The 19101-nt window shown below is 45.3% G+C and overlaps 1 protein-coding gene across 4 annotated transcripts in view; it reads right to left on the bottom strand.

Moving 5' to 3' along the window:
• Positions 1–12200, bottom strand: part of BRD1 (bromodomain containing 1) — a 94381-nt gene extending 82181 nt beyond the window's left edge. The window contains exons 1-3 of one of the 4 annotated variants that reach the window (XM_077264862.1): positions 12074–12200; positions 6262–7635; positions 1533–1689 (exon numbers count right to left, since the gene is read on the bottom strand). In XM_077264862.1, the coding sequence (XP_077120977.1) occupies positions 1533–1689; positions 6262–7625 (1521 nt within the window). In that variant the 5' untranslated portion in view covers positions 7626–7635; positions 12074–12200. Of the gene's footprint in view, positions 1–1532; positions 1690–6261; positions 7636–11914 lie in introns of all 4 variants that reach the window. The other 3 variants (XM_077264864.1, XM_077264863.1, XM_077264861.1) reach the window with 3 other exon arrangements.
• Positions 12201–19101: the final 6901 nt, after the last annotated feature.

Raw genomic sequence — 19101 nt, forward strand, 5'->3', positions numbered from 1 at the left:
CGTTCCGCGTTTGGTAAAATTGATAAAGCAGTTTTATTCGTCGGGTCAGTACGATTACAGCGATATCTCATTTATATCATTTTTTTATGTTTTGGCGCTTTTATACGATAAAAACTATTTTATAGAAAAAATAATTATTTTGGTATCGCTTTATTCTCAGGACTATAACTTTTTTATTTTTTTGCTGATGATGCTGTATGGCAGCTCGTTTTTTGCGGGACAAGATGACGTTTTCAGCGGTACCATGGTTATTTATATCAGTCTTTTTGATCGCGTGTTATTCCACTTTTTGTTCGGCGGTATGATAATAAAGCGTTTTTTGCCTCGTTTTTTTTTTTTTTCTTACGGTGTTTACTGAAGGGGTTAACTAGTGGGCCAGTTTTATAGGTCGGGTCGTTACGGACGCGGCGATACGAAATATGTGTACTTTTATTGTTTTTTTTATTTTATTTAGATAAAGAAATGTATTTATGGGAATAATATTTATTTTTTTTTTCATTATTTTGGAATTTATTTTTTTTTTTTTTTTTTTTTACACATTTGGAAAAATTTTTTTTTACTTTTTTACTTTGCCCCAGGGGGGGACAATACAGATCGGTGATCTGCCAGTTTGCATAGCACTCTGACAGATCACCGATCTGAGAGAAGTGCAGGCTGCTTCACAGTGCCTGCTCTGAGCAGGCTTCTGTGAAGCCACCTCCCTCCCTGCAGGACCCGGATCCGCGGCCATCTTGGATCCGGGTCTGGAGCAGGCAGGGAGGGAGGTAAGACCCTCGCAGCAACGCGATCACATCGCGTTGCTGCGGGGGGCTCAGGGAAGCCCGCAGGGAGCCCCCTCCCTGCGCGATGCTTCCCTGCACCGCCGGCACATCGCGATCATGTTTGATCGCGGTGTGCCGGGGGTTAATGTGCCGGGGGCGGTCCGTGACCGCTCCTGGCACATAGTGCCGGATGTCAGCTGCGATATGCAGCTGACACCCGGCCGCGATCGGCCGCGCTCCCCCCGTGAGCGCGGCCGATCGCGTATGACGTACTATTCCGTCCTTGGGAAGTAGGGCCCACCCCACATGGACGGAATAGTACGTCTAATGACAGAAAGGGGTTAATGGAGGGGTGCAGAAACGCACAAAAGTAGTGACATGCACTTATTTGAAATCTGCAGCGTTTCTGCGCGGATTTTTCTGCACCATGTGCACAGTTGTTTTTTTTTCACATTGATTTACATTGTATTGTAAATCACAGTGCAGATCTGCAGCGTTTCTGCAGCAGAAAAAACGCTGCAGATCTGCATCGTGTGCACAAAGCCTATTATTATTGACTATTATAGCACCATTTATTCCATTGTGCTTTACATGTGAGGAGGTAAAAACAAGTACAATAATCTTAAACAATACAGGTCACAACTGGAGAGAGGATAGAGGACCATGCTCGCGAGGGCTCACAATCCACAAGACCATTATTCACTTGTGGGGCAATATGTGGGTCGTAATACTGTATGTGTGCGTGGTGGCAATCATACTGTACTCCCGTACCTGTTGTATGTTCCTCTGTGACTGTAAACTGGACTGGAGCCGTCTGAGTAAGGGAATGCCATTCCTCGAGAGTCTCTTTAGTAGCCAGTAACTTTGTACCCGCTCAACAAATTGCTTTTTCCGTTGAATGGATACCTGGTTTATTATTTTGTTAATTCTACAGGGGGGAAAAAAAAAAGTGTTAATTGAACATCAGAACAAAATATATTTCAGTGATCATGCAGTTTCAGTACTAAACAAAAGCTTCCTGGAGTAAAATAAATTAGGCTACGTTCACATTTGCGGTCAGCGCCGCAGCGTCGCCGCATGCATCATGCGCCCCTATATTTAGCATGGGGGCGCATGGACATGCGTTGTGCTGCGTTTTGCGCCGCATGGCCGCAAGCGTTGGACGCAAGAAACGCTTCAAGTTGCATTTTTTTTGCGTCCAACTTTCGGCCAAAAAGGACGCATGCGGCGCAAAACGCAGCGTTTTAGCGTGCGTTTTGCCGCGTTTTTGTTTGCGTTGTGCGCTGCGGCGCCGACGCTGCGGCGCACAACGCAAATGTGAACGTAGCCTTACATTTATTAATAGGCACATTGCCTCAATATATCATAAACCTCATGTAGACATTCTGATGTCCATCTGCTTAAGAGGAAAAAAGAAAGACTATCATCAGCTGGATTTCAGCGCATGACCCCCATTGTGCATTTTCTTCAGGAACCCACTGATCTGAGTAGGAGCACTTGATTCATGATTCAGATTGCAGATCAAAAATAGATGTGTATTATTCTTGATCACACTCAGTCTATAAATAAAACAGCCCCCAAAAGACGCCCATGTCCTTTAAATAAAGGTCAGACACTTAACAATTAGGGCTTGCTAACATGTAGCTTTTATGTGTATTTTTCTGTATGCAGAAAAAACAGCATTTTCCAATAATTGCAAATTAAATGAGATTTCTAAAATCTAATTCACATGGTACGTTTTGATTCCTTGTTTTCTTTGCCCAGCAGTGTTTATGTTTTCTAAACATCAGGGTGCCAATTAACCCCTTCACGACATGCGTCGTACTAGTACTGCGAATGTTGTGTCTCCCCCTTTGATGTGGGCTCCGGCGGTGAGCCCACATCAAAGTTGCGACATGTCAGCAGTCCAAAACAGCTGACATGTGCGCACAATAGTGGCAGGTGGAATCGCGATCCACCCGCCGCTATTAACTCGTTAAATACCGCTGTCAAACGCTGACAGCGGCACTTAACTACCGCTTCCGGCCGTAGGGCCGGAAATGCACGCAGTGCCGACCCTCATCATGTGATCGGGGGTCAGTGATGCGTTGCCATAACCAGAGGTCTCCTTGTGACCTCTATGGTTGTGATGCCAACTTGCTGTGAGCGCCACCCTGTGTTCGGCGCTCATAGCAAGCCTGTAATTCAGCTGCATAGGAGCCATCTGATGATCGCTCCTATGTAGCTGAGCCGATCCAGTTGTGCCAACTTCTAGCCTCCCATGGAGGCTATTGAAGCATGGCAAAAGTTTAAAAAAAATGTTTTAAAAAATATGAAAAAAAAAAAAATAAATAAAAGTTTAAATCACCCCCCTTTCGTACCATTCAAAATAAAACAATAAAATAAAAAATAAAAATCAAACATACACATATTTGGTATCATTGAGTTCAGAATCGTCCGATCTATCAATTAAAAAAGGATTAACCTTAACGCTAAATGGCGTAGCGCGAAAAAAATTCAAAACGCCAGAATTATGTTTTTTTGGTTGCCACGACATTGCATTAAAATGCAATAACGAGCGATCAAAAGAACACATCTGCACAAAAGTGGTATCAATAAAAAAGTCAGCTCGGCACTCAAAAAATAAGCCCTCACCCGACCAGAGATCCCGAAAAATGGAGACGCTACAGGTATCGGAAAATGGCGCAATTTTTATTTTTTTAGCAAAGTTCTGAATTTTTTTTCACCACTTAGATAAAAAAGAACCTAGACATTTTTGGTGTCTATGAACTCGTAAAGACAATGGCAGGTCAGTTTTAGCCAAACAAAAAACAAGTGTGCGATTGCACTTTTTTTTGCAATTTCACCACACTTGGAATTTTCCCGTTTTCTAGTACAAGACATGGTAAAACCAATGGAGTCTTCAAAAGTACAACTTGTCACACGGCCATACGGATGGAAAAATAAAAAAGGTTATGGCTCTGGGAAGTAGGGGAGCGAAAAACGAAAACGCAAAAAATGAAAAAGGGCTGCGTCTTGAAGGGGTTAAAGGGGTTGTCTAATATAGAATGACAAGTCTGCTGTCCCTATGTGTGACTGCAGACCTGTGACTCCTCCCAACCCATACACTGTGTGCTGCAAGGATTCGCTGGTGTGTGCACTGGGAAAGCAGGGCTGTGGAGTCAGAGTCAGGGCCCATTTTGGTGGAGTCTGTGTCATGGAAATTGAGGAGTCGGAGGCTTGGCTTCCCAACTCCACAGACCTGTGAGAAAGGCTGTCAAGTAGGGGATATGCACACTCCAGGGCAGAGCCGTCCAGTGTGCATGGTCTCGCTCAATACACAGCGCATGCACCAGGAGGATTCACAAGCCCGGGCAGAGTGACTGAAGACTAGTCACTCTAGACCGGACAACCCCTATAATTAAGCGTTTTTTACTGCCGTTTCCCTCATTGCAAACAATAGCTTAGCACCTAAAACACAATTTCTGCAGCGATTTTCTGGCAATAACCTGCGTTTTTCATGTTGAAAGCAAAAACAAAATAAAGCAATTCAGGAACCAACCCTTAAAGATACTGATAAGTGTGCTGTTTTGTTGTGGGGAGCATTTTCCCCAAAACGGACAACAGGATGCCAACCATACTGGCATTAGTTTCTGGGTAAATGGTCACTTTGAAGCTAATAAACAGGCAGCAAAATAGCAAAAACTCTGCAAGCAAAAATCATTTACCACACAAAAGCCACAGCCTTAACCACTATGGCTATTCAACATTTACCTTGTGTGCTACTACTTGTCAAGTGAGCCTTTTAAACGAACTGTATTCTCCCTGCAGCATTTGGCTTCAAGTCATCATGGACGGCATCGGCATGGGTTCAGTCACCGCTGAGTATACAGAAAGCATCCGTAACCGCACCCCCGGCCCTGACCGACAGCCGACACAAAGCTCATCATAGCAACCTCTAAACACCTGTCCTGAAGCTGGAAAGTGAACAGCCGTGCAGGCTACAGAGACGGATTATCAGCCAGCCAATTTCCTGTGGGATACATTGCTGCCATTTGACACGATCCTCATTTCCCATAAAATCCAGTCCATCATTTCAAATGTAAAGCATAGTCTTAGATGTAATGCAATAGCATGCAAACACATTCTCTCCGGCAACATCTAGCACCACATAGGGAGCGTGACGCACAGCGTTCCTTCAGACACCAATGAGTGCACGCGGTCACTAATTGTCAAGCCTTTTCTTATAAAAGGAAAGCCATCTTTAAAGGGAACCTGTCACACTAACAGTGCTGTTCAATCCTAGAGCAGCATGCACAGAGCCAGAGGTGTTACAGGATAGGGCATCGCATTCTGCAGGCAGCTCAGACTCCATGTTAAAAGTAACAGCTTCCCTTTAACAGGGGATGAAGCTTCAGAAGTGATGCAGAAGTCAGAACATAGGCTGCAGCGGTCAGGTCACAAGAAGAGGTCAGGGAACCATCTGATCACCTGCTGTTCTCGTCATTGACCGCTGCAGAAATCCGAACGGACTGGGCATCACTTCCGAAGCAGCCTTGGAAGGCAAGTATTGCCCATTTTTTGTATGTTAAGCGCATCAATGCCTTAAAAAGGTCAATAGAATGTATCCAGCAATGGTAAACCCTAATAAACCATGCCACAGATGTGAATGGAGCTCACTGCCAAGCATGGGAAAGTACTATTCGCTGAAGAAAGATACCAATGAAGGCTCGGTTCACCCCATGCTTTGTGCATGGGACAGCAAATCTCCTAAAACAGGACTTGCCACCAAACACCGTTAGGCAAGTATACACTGGTATTCCCTTTTGCAACTGTATAGGAAAGCAAAGACAGTGGTGTTTCCTACAATTTATAATGTAAGACAAGCCTGAACTCTGGACCAAATACAGAAATTGCAGTAATGAAATACATTTAAGGCAGGTCCGTCAGTAGATTTTACAATACAAACTCAATACAGTTCTTAGATCTGATGAAGCTGCTGTACTTACTACAGAACGGCTGTATAATACAGGTATTAAAATCAGCATTTTAGGAGTCCACCCTTTGAGTGGGGGAGTCCAAGTGTATTCACTCTCTGCCCAACTAACCTGTCAGCTGCAACTTGTACTCAGCCTTGCGCGATCGCTGTAGCAGGTAAGAGGGACACTGAGGAGCCGTCTATCAGGCTAGGTGGGCAGAGATTGAGGTAACGTTCCTAAAAGGATTATAGAGCCATTCTGATATAGCGATCACAGTAAATAAACCAGCCTCATCAAGTCTAAGATCTGATAATAAACGCAGTTTGTATTGTGAAATCCGGTGATTGATCCATTTTACACTACCCGCCTTCTGATCTTTGTGCACATGTAACATACAAAGGTATCAAAAAAAGTGAACGCGTGCATTAATAAATGGCCATACACCTATAAAAGCACAAGTTACCAGCTGGATCCTACCAGATGATAACCATGTGCCAGGATGACCGAATCGGGCATCATTACGACAAGGCAGCTCCTCTTACCTCTGCGGTGGAATATCGGGTACACTGACCGTCGGTACCACTGTACAGGTTTCAGTCACTGCTTTTTTGGATTTCTTAGCTTTTTTCCTGACTTTTGATGTTGATCTCAAGGACTTATCATTGCCTTTCCTACAAATGCCATTTTTTGCTTCTGGTTCTTCATATATATTTAGTGGCCTCCTGACCCACCCTGAAGGCGTATGAGCATCACAGTAAGCAGTCTTTTTTACAGAAAATGTTGTGCCACTGACAGTCACTTCCTTCACAGGCTCCATTCTCATGTAGAGCCCAGCCTTCTGGGCACAGGTTACATGAAACGCTGTGTAACAGTTCGCCTTATGGCACTGAATGCAGGCACCAAAACCTTTCTTCTTGCAGAGGTAGCAAGTTAATTTCCATCTAGCAGGGGGAATGTTCCGAACGCCATCAATAGGTTCAATAAAAACGGTGTTTGCAAACCCTACTTCCGGTATCCATAGAGCACAGACAACATGTCCCCATCGGTCATCGTCAGTCTTTTTAAAGGCACCTCCCTTGTTTGGGCACAATACGCATTCGATAGCTGTATTTCGTGACTGTAGACAATGCCTGCATAGCCACTGTCCTTCTGGGATGTATGGCACACCGTAACACTCTTGGTGTACTGCTAAATTACACATATCACAAAACAAGATAACATTACTGTTCTGACATTCACCATCCATGCAAATACAACAGACCGCATCCTCATCGATTAATGACTGCTGGTCGCCCTGCTTTTGGTTTTCAAAGTAAGATTCTTTTTCAAATCGGTCCATGAGAAATTCAAATATGTCTTGAGACACTACGGAGAAACCCTCACTTTTCCGTTTCTCGTTTATCATTTCCAACCACGCATAATCCTCCTCATCCATGTCATATTCCACTTCTTCATCCAGCTCTTCTGAGGACTTTTCCTGAAATGTGTAGTATGCAGCGGACCTACTGGGAGCAGATGGGGGGCTACATTCTATGACACGGACTTTGGGTTCTGGAAGAGTGCTGGTGGTCGCATGACCATGGGTGGTTGGAAGAACTTCACTTTTCTTTTTTGCCTTGCTCACTTTGTTCCTTTTTGACCGCAGACAAACTTGGGGAGGCTGCTCACTGTTTTCTTTATTGCTGTTGCACTCACTCATTTCTTGAGCAGTGGGGTCGTCGTCAGAAATAATATCTAGAGGATCAAATATACTTATTCTGTGCAAGCGGCCTTCGATTTCAATTTCAACCATTCTCTGTGCCTGGGCATATGTCAAGGTCTCTCGAGTAGGGGAATGTTTAATACTACATGGCGAAGTAGAAGTTCTGGGGGCAGAAACCCTATGCCAACGTCCTTTTCGCCTCATCTTGGGAAATCTAAAATAATAAATTAAATAAACAAATATCAATTAAGAAATAATAGCATTTCTTGCTTACTTTTACTTTATTAAAAGTACATTTGGGTAAAAGATCGATTTCACATTTGTAGTAATTCAATGCACGGCTATCAAGGCCCATCCTTTCCGTAACATACTCTCTATGAAATATTCTCAGACTACAAGCATATTCATAATTGAGAGAAGGGAAATCATTACTTTCCAAAATGTAGAGGAGAATAAGGTGACAAAACCCCATAGAAGGTGCGTATTAACAAATGAAACTTAAAAAAAAAAAAAAAATCGGTTATGGCCGACAGATGCCAGCAAAGTAGAGCTCCTTCGTGCGAGTCTGTTGATCTGCCACAAAAGTGTCAGATTCAGCTTACATGACGTGTATGGTCAGCTTCAGGTATCAAAGCATTATTAGAGGTAAACACATAAATCCAGGGAAGGCGCCCGTTACCCACAGAGACCAGGGAAGGCGCCCGTTACCCACAGAGACCAGGGAAGGCGCCCGTTACCCACAGAGACCAGGGAAGGCGCCCGTTACCCACAGAGACCAGGGAAGGCGCCCGTTACCCACAGAGACCAGGGAAGGCGCCCGTTACCCACAGAGACCAGGGAAGGCGCCCGTTACCCACAGAGACCAGGGAAGGCGCCCGTTACCCACAGAGACCAGGGAAGGCGCCCGTTACCCACAGAGACCAGGGAAGGCGCCCGTTACCCACAGAGACCAGGGAAGGCGCCCGTTACCCACAGAGACCAGGGAAGGCGCCCGTTACCCACAGAGACCAGGGAAGGCGCCCGTTACCCACAGAGACCAGGGAAGGCGCCCGTTACCCATAGAGACCAGGGAAGGCGCCCGTTACCCATAGAGAATGAAGCTTAATTTCAGCAATGTGCTACTGACTTTAAAAAGAAAAAGTCACCATGGATGCGGTTTTCCAGAGACATAGCAGTCTAAAGATTTTTGGCAACTTTGTCAACTAAGTATGCAAGCATATAATTATGGAACATATATCATTTCAGAACGTGACAAGCTTAGAAGGAGAAGCTCAGCTCGTAAAAATGATCACCGTCGAGACGCTAAATCCCAGCTTGATGACTGTCACTGGTCTGCACAATAGTCATGCCACCAATATCAGATTCTACAACTGGTTCACTTTATGGAGTGCTGCAGTGCCGAGGTAAACCGTGCGTACAGTCAAACTGTGGTGCCGAGGTAAACCGTGCGCGCAGTCACTGAAACTGTGGTGCCGAGGTAAACCGTGCGCGCAGTCACTGAAACGGTGGTGCCGAGGTAAACCGTGCACACAGTCACTGAAACTGGTGCCGAGGTAAACCGTGCGCGCAGTCACTGAAATTGTGGTGCCGAGGTAAACCGTGCGCGCAGTCACCGAAATTGTGGTGCCGAGGTAAACCGTGCGCGCAGTCACTGAAATTGTGGTGCCGCGGAAAATTGTGTGTGCAGTCACAAACTGTGGTGCCGAGGTTAAGTGTGAGCACCACCACTAAACCTGTACTGCCAAGGTAGACCATGCGCGCCACCACATCCTCATTCTGATATCCATAGAAACCAAAGAAAGCATGAGAGTGGATTCAACTAAGGAAAAGAAAATCCAGGAAAGCATAAGGCTATGTTCACATACGACAGATTTGTTGCAGAAATTTATCTGACAATCCCACATATCTGAATGGGTTTTGTTAAAATGTAATGCACATACTGCACAACAATGTCAATTCACGTGCAGTCAATAAATCTGCTACGTATGAACAGGGTCCCTCTAGCCCAGCGCATGAAATGACAAATCAGAAGTTCATGGCAGAGCCTGGAATGCGGACGCTCTGTGGTAACACCCAACGGGCATGAAACCGTTGACAAGGTGCCCTCAGGACCAGGCAGAAGCTGTAATATATTTCCCAACACACCTGAGACAGCTGTGGATCCCATCCATAAAACGTGAATGCTCAGAGGGCAGAATACTCAGGCAAAAACTGCTGCAAGTATTTGGGGGGCAGTTTATCCCTCAAGAATACAAAATGGCCAGTGCTCCTGACATAATCTGTCGGGGCCCCCATACACATCTGATGGTCATTCAGTCCCAATTAAGTCAGCAGACTCCGACGACTTTAGGATATAGGAATAAATTACAAAAGAAGAAAACTCCACTTTATCTTAGGAGAAACATGATAATGCAAATCACAGAACCTAAAGCAAATCAAACAGAGCGGACTGACTAGATTGGCGATGCCTTCTCCTAAGCACAGCTATTTTACAGCCACATTACATTAAAGGGAAAGCCGGAAATCACATAGTAGGCCCACCCACTGGACTCCTAAGCTCCCAATCAGTAGGGATTTAGAGGAATAAATTACAATCTCTATTGAATATCTTTTCCCACCAACCTACATCTCTCCCGCTCCATAACATGATGCAGGCAGTGCGACAGGCTCCCATAAATCATTAGCCAAGAACTACAGATTGTGTCTATAGCCAGCTTTGGGAAGAGACCCCCATGCCCAGTGTGGGCCTGGTAAGGTGGCAATAACTTATAGTAAGGAATCAGACATCAGTTTTATTTTCCACATACGACAAAATCGGATCGATCATTCTGAAAAGAGTGTGGTATGAGAGCCATCCAATTTTCTTGTTCATGACTATTTAAAAAAAAAAAAAAACACACTCTCTCCATTCTGACAGTCCGTGAAAATCAGACTGCACTCAAACCAAAATCAGATGTGTCTCTAATATTTTCCGCAGACCACTCGGATATGTGAATGGCTCGATAGACTATCACAGGTACGAGAATCACAAATGGCACTTGTATGCGAAAATCGGACGTCTGAGTGAGACCCATCCATCAGCAAAGTGGACCCATCACTAAGTAGCCTGCCCTGTCTCTTATTCTATTGCTGCTGCTCTCCTGATAAGTCAGCAATGTCTTGGGTTTTATAAATCCGCCATAGGGATCCAGAGATCTGGGCCTGCGTATTTAGTGCCAGTTTGTATAGTGTGTGTGGCTCTCAGGATTATCTGGGAACGTCTTTAGGCTGCTCTGCAGAACTAACCTGTGGTCCAAGCCTTGTGCAGACCATAAGTAATAGCTGGAAATAGGAAGGTCCATATCTCCGGAACTGGATGATAGGTTTATAGAAAAACAAAACCGCACAATGGAAAGCAGAGGAATAATGGAGAGCCAAAAACTGGTGTCAGGTCCTCTTATCACATGAAAGAAAACGCTGGCTTCTTATTGCAGGTGTCATTAGTAAAGAGAACACTTCTCATTAGAGATGGAGGGTACGACTGGCAGGACTGCGGTCCGTCGGCCAGGTACGTCACCTGTGACCGCTGGATGGGAGGCCGGGAATCTCCTGACTCCTCTGATCAGTCAGGCGGGGGCGATGTGGTGTTTGCATCATTCCACAAAGGGTCACATCGCACCACCCCGGCTAACGGAGCCAGGAATGTGGGGCCCCATCCAGCAGCCACAGACCGGAGCCCTGACATCACCGCTCCCATACTTACCATGTATCTGATGGAATGCACAACGCCCGCACTTCTGGAAGAGTGTAGCCACTGCCATGGTCTCTTACCTGCGGTAATGCTCAGGCCCTGCACTAATAGTCATGGACGAGCCCAGCGTTCAGTGACAGCGCTATCAGGGAACTGGGCGACAGCCTGAGGAGAGCGCGGCCTACATGCCAGGCTGTGGTGACTTATCACAGCACATGCCATTCAGAATCCTGGGACAGCCCGCTACACCAAAACCCAAGCGGTGATAGCCAGGGCATAAAGCTTGCAGGCTGTTACTCCCTGTTATCAGCCACACCAGTCCAGCATGCATCAGCCAGAGTCTGACCCAGGTCACATGGGGGAAGTGTATTGGTGTCCTGCGCCTTTAAGGCCGTGCAGCCGCACACCACAGCGCAGTGCCGATAGGCAGCTCACTCATGTTTGATGACAACACGCCGGCTCAGCTGCCGGCCCCCCGCGGCACAGAAAGAGTTAAGTGTCCCCCCCAAACTTGGGCCAGGAGCCAGCCCCGTGACGTCACTGCACCAAACACTTTTCCCGGGCCCGTTCAAATCAATGGGTGGCCGTTAGAGCGGCCGGGAGCGGGGAGCAGCGGCGTCAGGGCCGAGCGCTGCAAACATGGCGTCCAACAACACAAGCGCACAAAGCAGCAGACACAGGAGCCGCGTCCGCCTTCCCTGACGCCGGCCGGGGATGGGGGAGGAGAGAGGGCTGCGCTGCGCACGGGAATGGCCGCCGTTACCTGAGGACGACAGCGAGGACACGGCCGACAGTCGGGGCAGCGCCTAATGGCGACCGCTCGCTCTCCCAGTCTGACCGCGAACTGTGGCCACCGCCACGGAGCGCTCACAAAAGCTTCCCCTCCTCTCCAGACCTTCCGGTTGTGACTCCCTCCCCTCACCAGGCGAGTGGAGGAGGGGCCCCGGAGTGAGCCGTGCGCCGCGCTGCTGGATCCGTGCGGGCGTCCTGGCCTGTCCCCGGGTGCACGCACGGCGGCCGCGGCTCGGCCCAGATTCTTCCTTTGAAACAAACAATGCGGTTTCACCACAGCGCGTGCCGCCCCTCTCCGCTGGACACACGCAACGGCGTGACGTACGCTACGTGCCGCCATCATAGGGGAGGCAAGTGTTCTGCCCAGGCCAAAGGGTCGTCATGGCAACGCGGCAGCGCGGATGCCTCTCTGCTCAGGCTCCTCCCCTTCCTTCGTGCTGATGGGCTGGGCTTGTGTTGTGGCCATGGGAAGTAATGAGACGTTACCAGGCACTGGTGACCGGAGGCTGCACGGCTATTGCAGCTCGCTATGTGCCACTATGTACTCTGCTGACAGCAAGCAGGGCTATGGAAAATGGCCACTGACCATGCTAGCCAAGAGGTCAGGGCCGGATGTAAGAGGTGGGTGGCAATATGTAATGCAAAAACACAAAATGAAAGGAACGCAAGTTTATCTACAGAAATCATTTACACTGAGTCATTCAGATAAAATCATTCTTTTTTTACAATCCAGGCACTTTCCTTGATTTTCGTGCTGCAGAATCACTAATGATGTCACTAAAGTCCAATTCATGCAGTAGATCTGACTCGATGCTCATGATAGCCAAATTTACAAGTCGTCAACAAAAGAAAAGAACATATGCGGCCCTCACCCGGCTTGTGTGAAACTGTAGTCTATAATAGTCCAATCAGCTGGTTACAATCATTGCATACAGTTCGGCAGAAAACGGTGAGGGTGTGGGGGGGTGGATGGGACGATGGCCGTTTCGCGCGGTATGCGCTTCTACGGGTCCATGTGAAGTTAAAATGATGTCACTTCCTTTATAGACAAGGTCTGAACAGCAACAAGGGTTAATATTATTGCTACAATTTTTTTCGAAATGCTTTTCACAATAAATATTAATACAAATTCTATGTACGCTGATTGCATTAATTTAAAGAATTACGAAAATTACAAAAATATAGCCATATCTAACTTGTCATTCAGACCTATAGGTCCTTGAGCATTTGTGTTCATTATCCATTTTGCTTCATGTTTAAGGCCGGCCTCACACTAGCAAGTTTTACGGACGTATGAGCGCATAAACTACGTCCGTAAAATACGCATTACACACGGCCCAATGATTCTCTATGGCCCAGCTCCTATCAGCCGTATTTTACTGATCCGTATTATACGGTCTTGTACGGCCGTAGAAAATCGCAGCATGCTGCGTTTGTCACCATATTGCGCAAAAAAATCGATGAAAGTCTATGGGGGCGAGAAAAATACGGATTACACACGGACCTGCAGTGTGACCTGCGAGAAATACGCAGCGGTGTTAGAGAGAAAAGCCGGTAATTCAATTGCCGGCTTTTCATTTCTCCTGCACAAACCCGACAGGATATGAGACATGGTTTACATACAGTAAACCATCTCCTATCCCTTTTTTTTTTGCATATTCCACACTACTAATGTTAGTAGTGTGTATGTGCAAAATTTTGGCGCTGTAGCTGCTAAAATAAAGGGTTAAATGGCGGAAAAAATTGTCGTGGGCTCCTGCGCAATTTTCTCCGCCAGAGTGGTAAAGCCAGTGACTGAGGGCAGATATTAATAGCCTGGAGAGGGTCCATGGTTATTGGCCCCCCCGTGGCTAAAAACATCTGCCCCCAGCCACCCCAGAAAAGGCACATCTGGAAGATGCGCCTATTCTTGCACTTGGCCACTCTCTTCCCACTCCCTGTAGCGGTGGGATATGGGGTAATGAAGGGTTAATGTCACCTTGCTATTGTAAGGTGACATTAAGCCAGATTAATAATGGAGAGGAGTCAATTATGACACCTATCCATTATTAATCCAATAGTACAAAATGGTTAATAAAACACACACACATTATTACAAACTCCTTTAACCCCTTAATCCCATATGACGTACTATCCCGTCGAGGTGGGGTGGGCCTTAATTCCCACCAACGGGATAGTACGTCATAGCAATCGGCCGCGATCTCAGGGGGAGCACGGCCGATCACAGCCGGGTGTCAGCTGCCTATCGCAGCTGACATCCAGCACTATGTGCCAGGAGCGGTCACGGACCGCCCCCGGCACATTAACCCCCGGCACACCGCGATCAAACATGATCGCAGTGTACTAGCGGTACAGGGAAGCATCGCGCAGGGAGGGGGCTCCCTGCGGGCTTCCCTGAGACAATCGGTACAAGGGAATGTACTCACCTTCTACCGAGCGTCTCGTCCCTGCAGGCCCCGGATCCAAAATGGCCGCGGGGCTGCATCCGGGCCCTGCATGAACTACTTCCGGGTCCTGAGCAGGCGCCGGTAAGCCTGCAGCGATGTGAGTGAGATCGCCGATCTGATAGAATGCTGTGCAAACTATCAGATCAGCGATCTGTGATGTCCCCCCTGGGACAAAGTAAAAAAGTTAAAAAAAAAATTTCCACATGTGTAAAAAAAAAAAAAAAAATTCCTAAATAAAGAAGAAAAAAAAAATTATTCCCATAAATACATTTCTTTGTCGAAAAAAAAAAAAGCAATAAAAGTACACATATTTAGTATCGCCGCGTCCATAACGACCCAACCTATAAAACTGTCCCACTAGTTAATCCCTTCAGTGAACACCGTAAGAAAAAAAAAAAAACAAGCCAAAAAACGCTTTATTATCATACCGCCGAACAAAAAGTGGAATAACACGCAATCAAAAAGACGGATATAAGTAACCATGGTACTGCTGAATACGTCATCTTGTCCCGCAAAAAACGAGCCACGATATAGCATCATAACCAAAAAAAAAAAAAAAGTTATAGTCCTCAGAATAAAGCGATGCCAAAATAATTATTTTTTCTATAAAATAGCTTTTATCGTATAAAAGCTCCAAAACATAAAAAAAGATATAAATGAGATATCGCTGTAATCGTACTGACCCGACGAATAAAACTGCTTTATCAATTTTACCAAACGTGGAACGGTATAAACGCCTCCCCCAAAAGAAATTCATGAATAGCTGGTTTTTGGTCATTCTGCCTCACAAAAATCAGAATAAAAAGCAATCAAAAAATGTCACATGTCCGAAAATGTTACCAATAAAAACGTCAACTCGTCCCGCAAAAAACAAGACCTCACATGACTCTGTGGACCAAAATATGGAAAAATTATAGGTCTCAAAATGTGGAGACTCAAAAACTTTTTTGCTATAAAAAGAGTCTTAGTGTGTGACGGCTGCCAATCATAAAAATCCGATATAAAAAAACGCTATAAAAGTAAATCAAACCCCCTTCATCACCCCCTTAGTTAGGGAAAAATAATAAAATTAAAAAAATGTATTTATTTCCATTTTCCCATTAGGGTTAGGGCTAGGGTTAGGGTTAGGGTTGGGGCTAGGGTTGGAGCTAAAGTTAGGGTTGGGGCTAAAGTTAGGGATAGGGTTGGGGCTAAAGTTAGGGTTGGGGATAAAGTTAGGGTTAGGGTTGGGGCTAAAGTTATGGTTAGGGTTTGGATTACATTTACGGTTGGGATTAGGGTTGGGATTAGAGTTAGGGGTGTGTCAGGGTTAGGGGTGTGGTTAGGGTTTCAGTTGGGATTAGGGTTAGGGGTGTGTTTGGATTAGTTTCAGGTAGAATTGGGGAGTTTCCACTGTTCAGGCACATCAGGGGCTCTCCAAACGCGACATGGCGTCCGATCTCAATTCCAGACAATTCTGCGTTGAAAAAGTAAAACAGTGCTCCTTCCTTTCCGAGCTCTCCCGTGCGCCCAAACATGGGTTTACCCCAACATATGGGGCATCAGTGTACTCGGGACAAATTGGACAACAACTGTTGGGATCCAAGTTCTCTTGTTATCCTTGGGAAAATAAAAATTTGGGGGGCTAAAAATCATTTTTGTGTGAAAAAAAGGATTTTTTATTTTCACGGCACTGCATTGTAAACTGTAGTGAAACACTTGGGGGTTCAAAGTTCTCACAACACATCTAGATAAGTTCCTTGGGAGGTCTAGTTTCCAATATGGGGTCACTTGTGGGGGGTTTCTACAGTTTGGGTACATCAGGGGCTTTGCAAATGCAATGTGACGCCTGCAGACCAATCCATCTAAGTCTGCATTCCAAATGGCGCTCTTCCCTTTCGAGCTCTGCCATGCGCCCAAACAGTGGTTCCCCCCCACATATGGGGTATCAGCGTACTCAGGACAAATTGGACAACAACGAACAAAGAATTTTTATTTTCTGCGTTATAAACTGTAGTGAAACACTTGGGGGTTCAAAGCTCTCAAAACACATCAAGATAAGTTCCTTAGGGGGTCTACTTTCCAAAATGGTGTCACTTGTGGGGGGTTTTAATGTTTAGGCACATCAGGGGCGCTCCAAATGCGACATGGTGTCCCATCTCAATTCCAGTCAATTTTGCATTGAAAAGTCAAATGGCGCTCCTTCCCTTCCGAGCTCTGCTATGCGCCCAAACAGTGGTTTACCCCCACATATGGGGTATCGTTGTACTCAGGACAAATTGCACAACAACTTTTGTTGTCTAATTTCTTCTCTTACCCTTGGGAAAATAAAAAATTGGGGGCTAAAAGATCATTTTTGTGAAAAAATATGATTTTGTATTTTTACGGCTCTGCATTATAAACTTCTGTGAAGCACTTGTTGGGTCAAAGTGCTCACCACACATCTAGATAAGTTCCTTAAGGGGTCTACTTTCCAAAATGGTGTCACTTGTGGGGGGTTTCAATGTTTAGGCACATCAGGGGCTCTCCAAACACAACATGGCGTCCCATCTCAATTCCAGTCAATTTTGCATTGAAAAGTCAAATGCGCTCCTTCCCTTCCGAGCTCGGCCATGCACCCAAACAATGGTTTACACCCACATATGGGGTATCAGCTTACTCAGGACAAATTGCACAACAATTTTTGGGGTCCAATTTCTTCTCTTACCCTTGGGAAAATAAAAAATTGGGGGCGAAAAGATCATTTTTGTGAAAAAATATGATTTTTTATTTTTACGGCTCTGCATTATAAACTTCTGTGAAGCACTTGGTGGGTCAAAGTGCTCACCACACATCTAGATAAGTTCTTTAGGGGGTCTACTTTCCAAAATGGTGTCACTTGTGGGGGGTTTCAATGTTTAGGCACATCAGGGGCTCTCCAAAAGCAACATGGCGTCCCATCTCAATTCCAATCAATTTTGCATTGAAAAGTAAAATGGCGCTCCTTTCCTTCCGAGCTCTGCCATGCGCCCAAACAGTGGTTTACCCACACATATGGGGTATCAGCGTACTCAGGACAAATTGTACAACAACTTTTGGGGTCCATTTTCTCCTGTTACCCTTGGTAAAATAAAACAAATTGGAGCTGAAATAAATTTTGTGTGAAAAAAAGTTAAATGTTCATTTTTATTTAAACATTCCAAAAATTCCTGTGAAACACCTGAAGGGTTAATAAACTTCTTGAAAGTGGTTTTGAGCACCTTGAGGGGTGCAGTTTTTAGAATGGTGTCACACTTGGTTATTTTCTATCATATAGACCCCTCAAAATGACTTCAAATGAGATGTGGTCCCAAAAAAAGATGGTGTTGTAAAAATGAGAAATTTCTGGTCAACTTTTAACCCTTATAACTCCCTAACAAAAAAAAATTTTGGTTCCAAAATTGTGCTGATGTAAAGTAGACATGTGGGAAATGTTACTTATTAAGTATTTTGCGTGACATATCTCTGTGATTTAAGGGCATAACAATTCAAAGTTGGAAAATTGTGAAATTTTCAAAATTTTCACCAAATTTCAGTTTTTTTCACAAATAAACGCAAGTTATATCAAATAAATTTTACCACTATCATGAAGTACAATATCTCACGAGAAAACAATGTCAGAATCTCCAAGATCCGTTGAAGCGTTTCAGAGTTATAACCTCATAGGGACAGTGGTCAGAATTGTAAAAATTGGCCCGGTCATTAACGTGCAAACCACCCTCGGGGCTTAAAAGGTTAATGAAATAAAGACACAGGTTGTTGTAATATTTTATTATTCTCTTAATCCAGCTGAAGACCCTCGTTCTGTGAAAAAGTAAAAATAACAAATCAACAATATCTCATACCTTCCGATGATCAGTCACGTCCCACGAAGTAAATCCATCTGAAGGGGTTAAATCATATTACAGCCTGGAGCTGCGCTAATGCACTCGCTCCTGCCTGTAAATCCCCGGGTACTGAATGGAAAGCAGGGTGATCTGTAGTTACCTTGAGTTGCGGTGATGCGCCCTCTGCTGGATGTCCTCATGAACTGGAGCGTTGGAAAAGTTCCCACGCTCGAGTTCATATGAGGACATCCAGCAGGGGACGCATCACCGCGACTCAAGGTAACTACAGATCAAACTGCTTTCCATTCAGTACCCGGGGATTTACAGGCAGGAGCGAGTGCTTTATCACAGCTCCTGGCTGTAAAATGATTTAACCCCTTCAGATGGATTTACTTCGTGGGACATAACGACGGAAGGTATGGAATATTGTTGTTTGTTTTTTTAACTTTGTTTCAGGACGATGGTCTTCATGTGGATTAAGAGTCTAATAAAATATTACAACAACATGTGTCTATTTCATTACAATACTTGTAAATAATGTGTGTGTGTTTTATTAACCGTTTAGTACTATTGGATTAATAATGGATAGGTGTCATAATTGACGCCTCTCCATTATTAATCTGGCTTAATGTCACCTTACAATAGCAAGGTGACATTAACCCTTCATTACCCCATATCCCACCTCTACACGGGAGTGGGAAGAGAGTGGCCAAGTGCCAGAATAGGCGCATCTTCCAGATGTGCCTTTTCTGGGGTCGCTGAGGGCAGATGTTTGTAGCCAGGGGGGCCAATAACCATGGACCCTCTCCAGGCTATTAATACTTGTCCTCAGTCACTGGCTTTACCACGCTGGTGGAGAAAATTGCACGGGAGCCCACGCCAATTTT

This window comes from Ranitomeya variabilis, chromosome 5 (assembly GCF_051348905.1).
Source record: "Ranitomeya variabilis isolate aRanVar5 chromosome 5, aRanVar5.hap1, whole genome shotgun sequence".
Lineage (NCBI taxonomy): Eukaryota > Metazoa > Chordata > Amphibia > Anura > Dendrobatidae > Ranitomeya > Ranitomeya variabilis.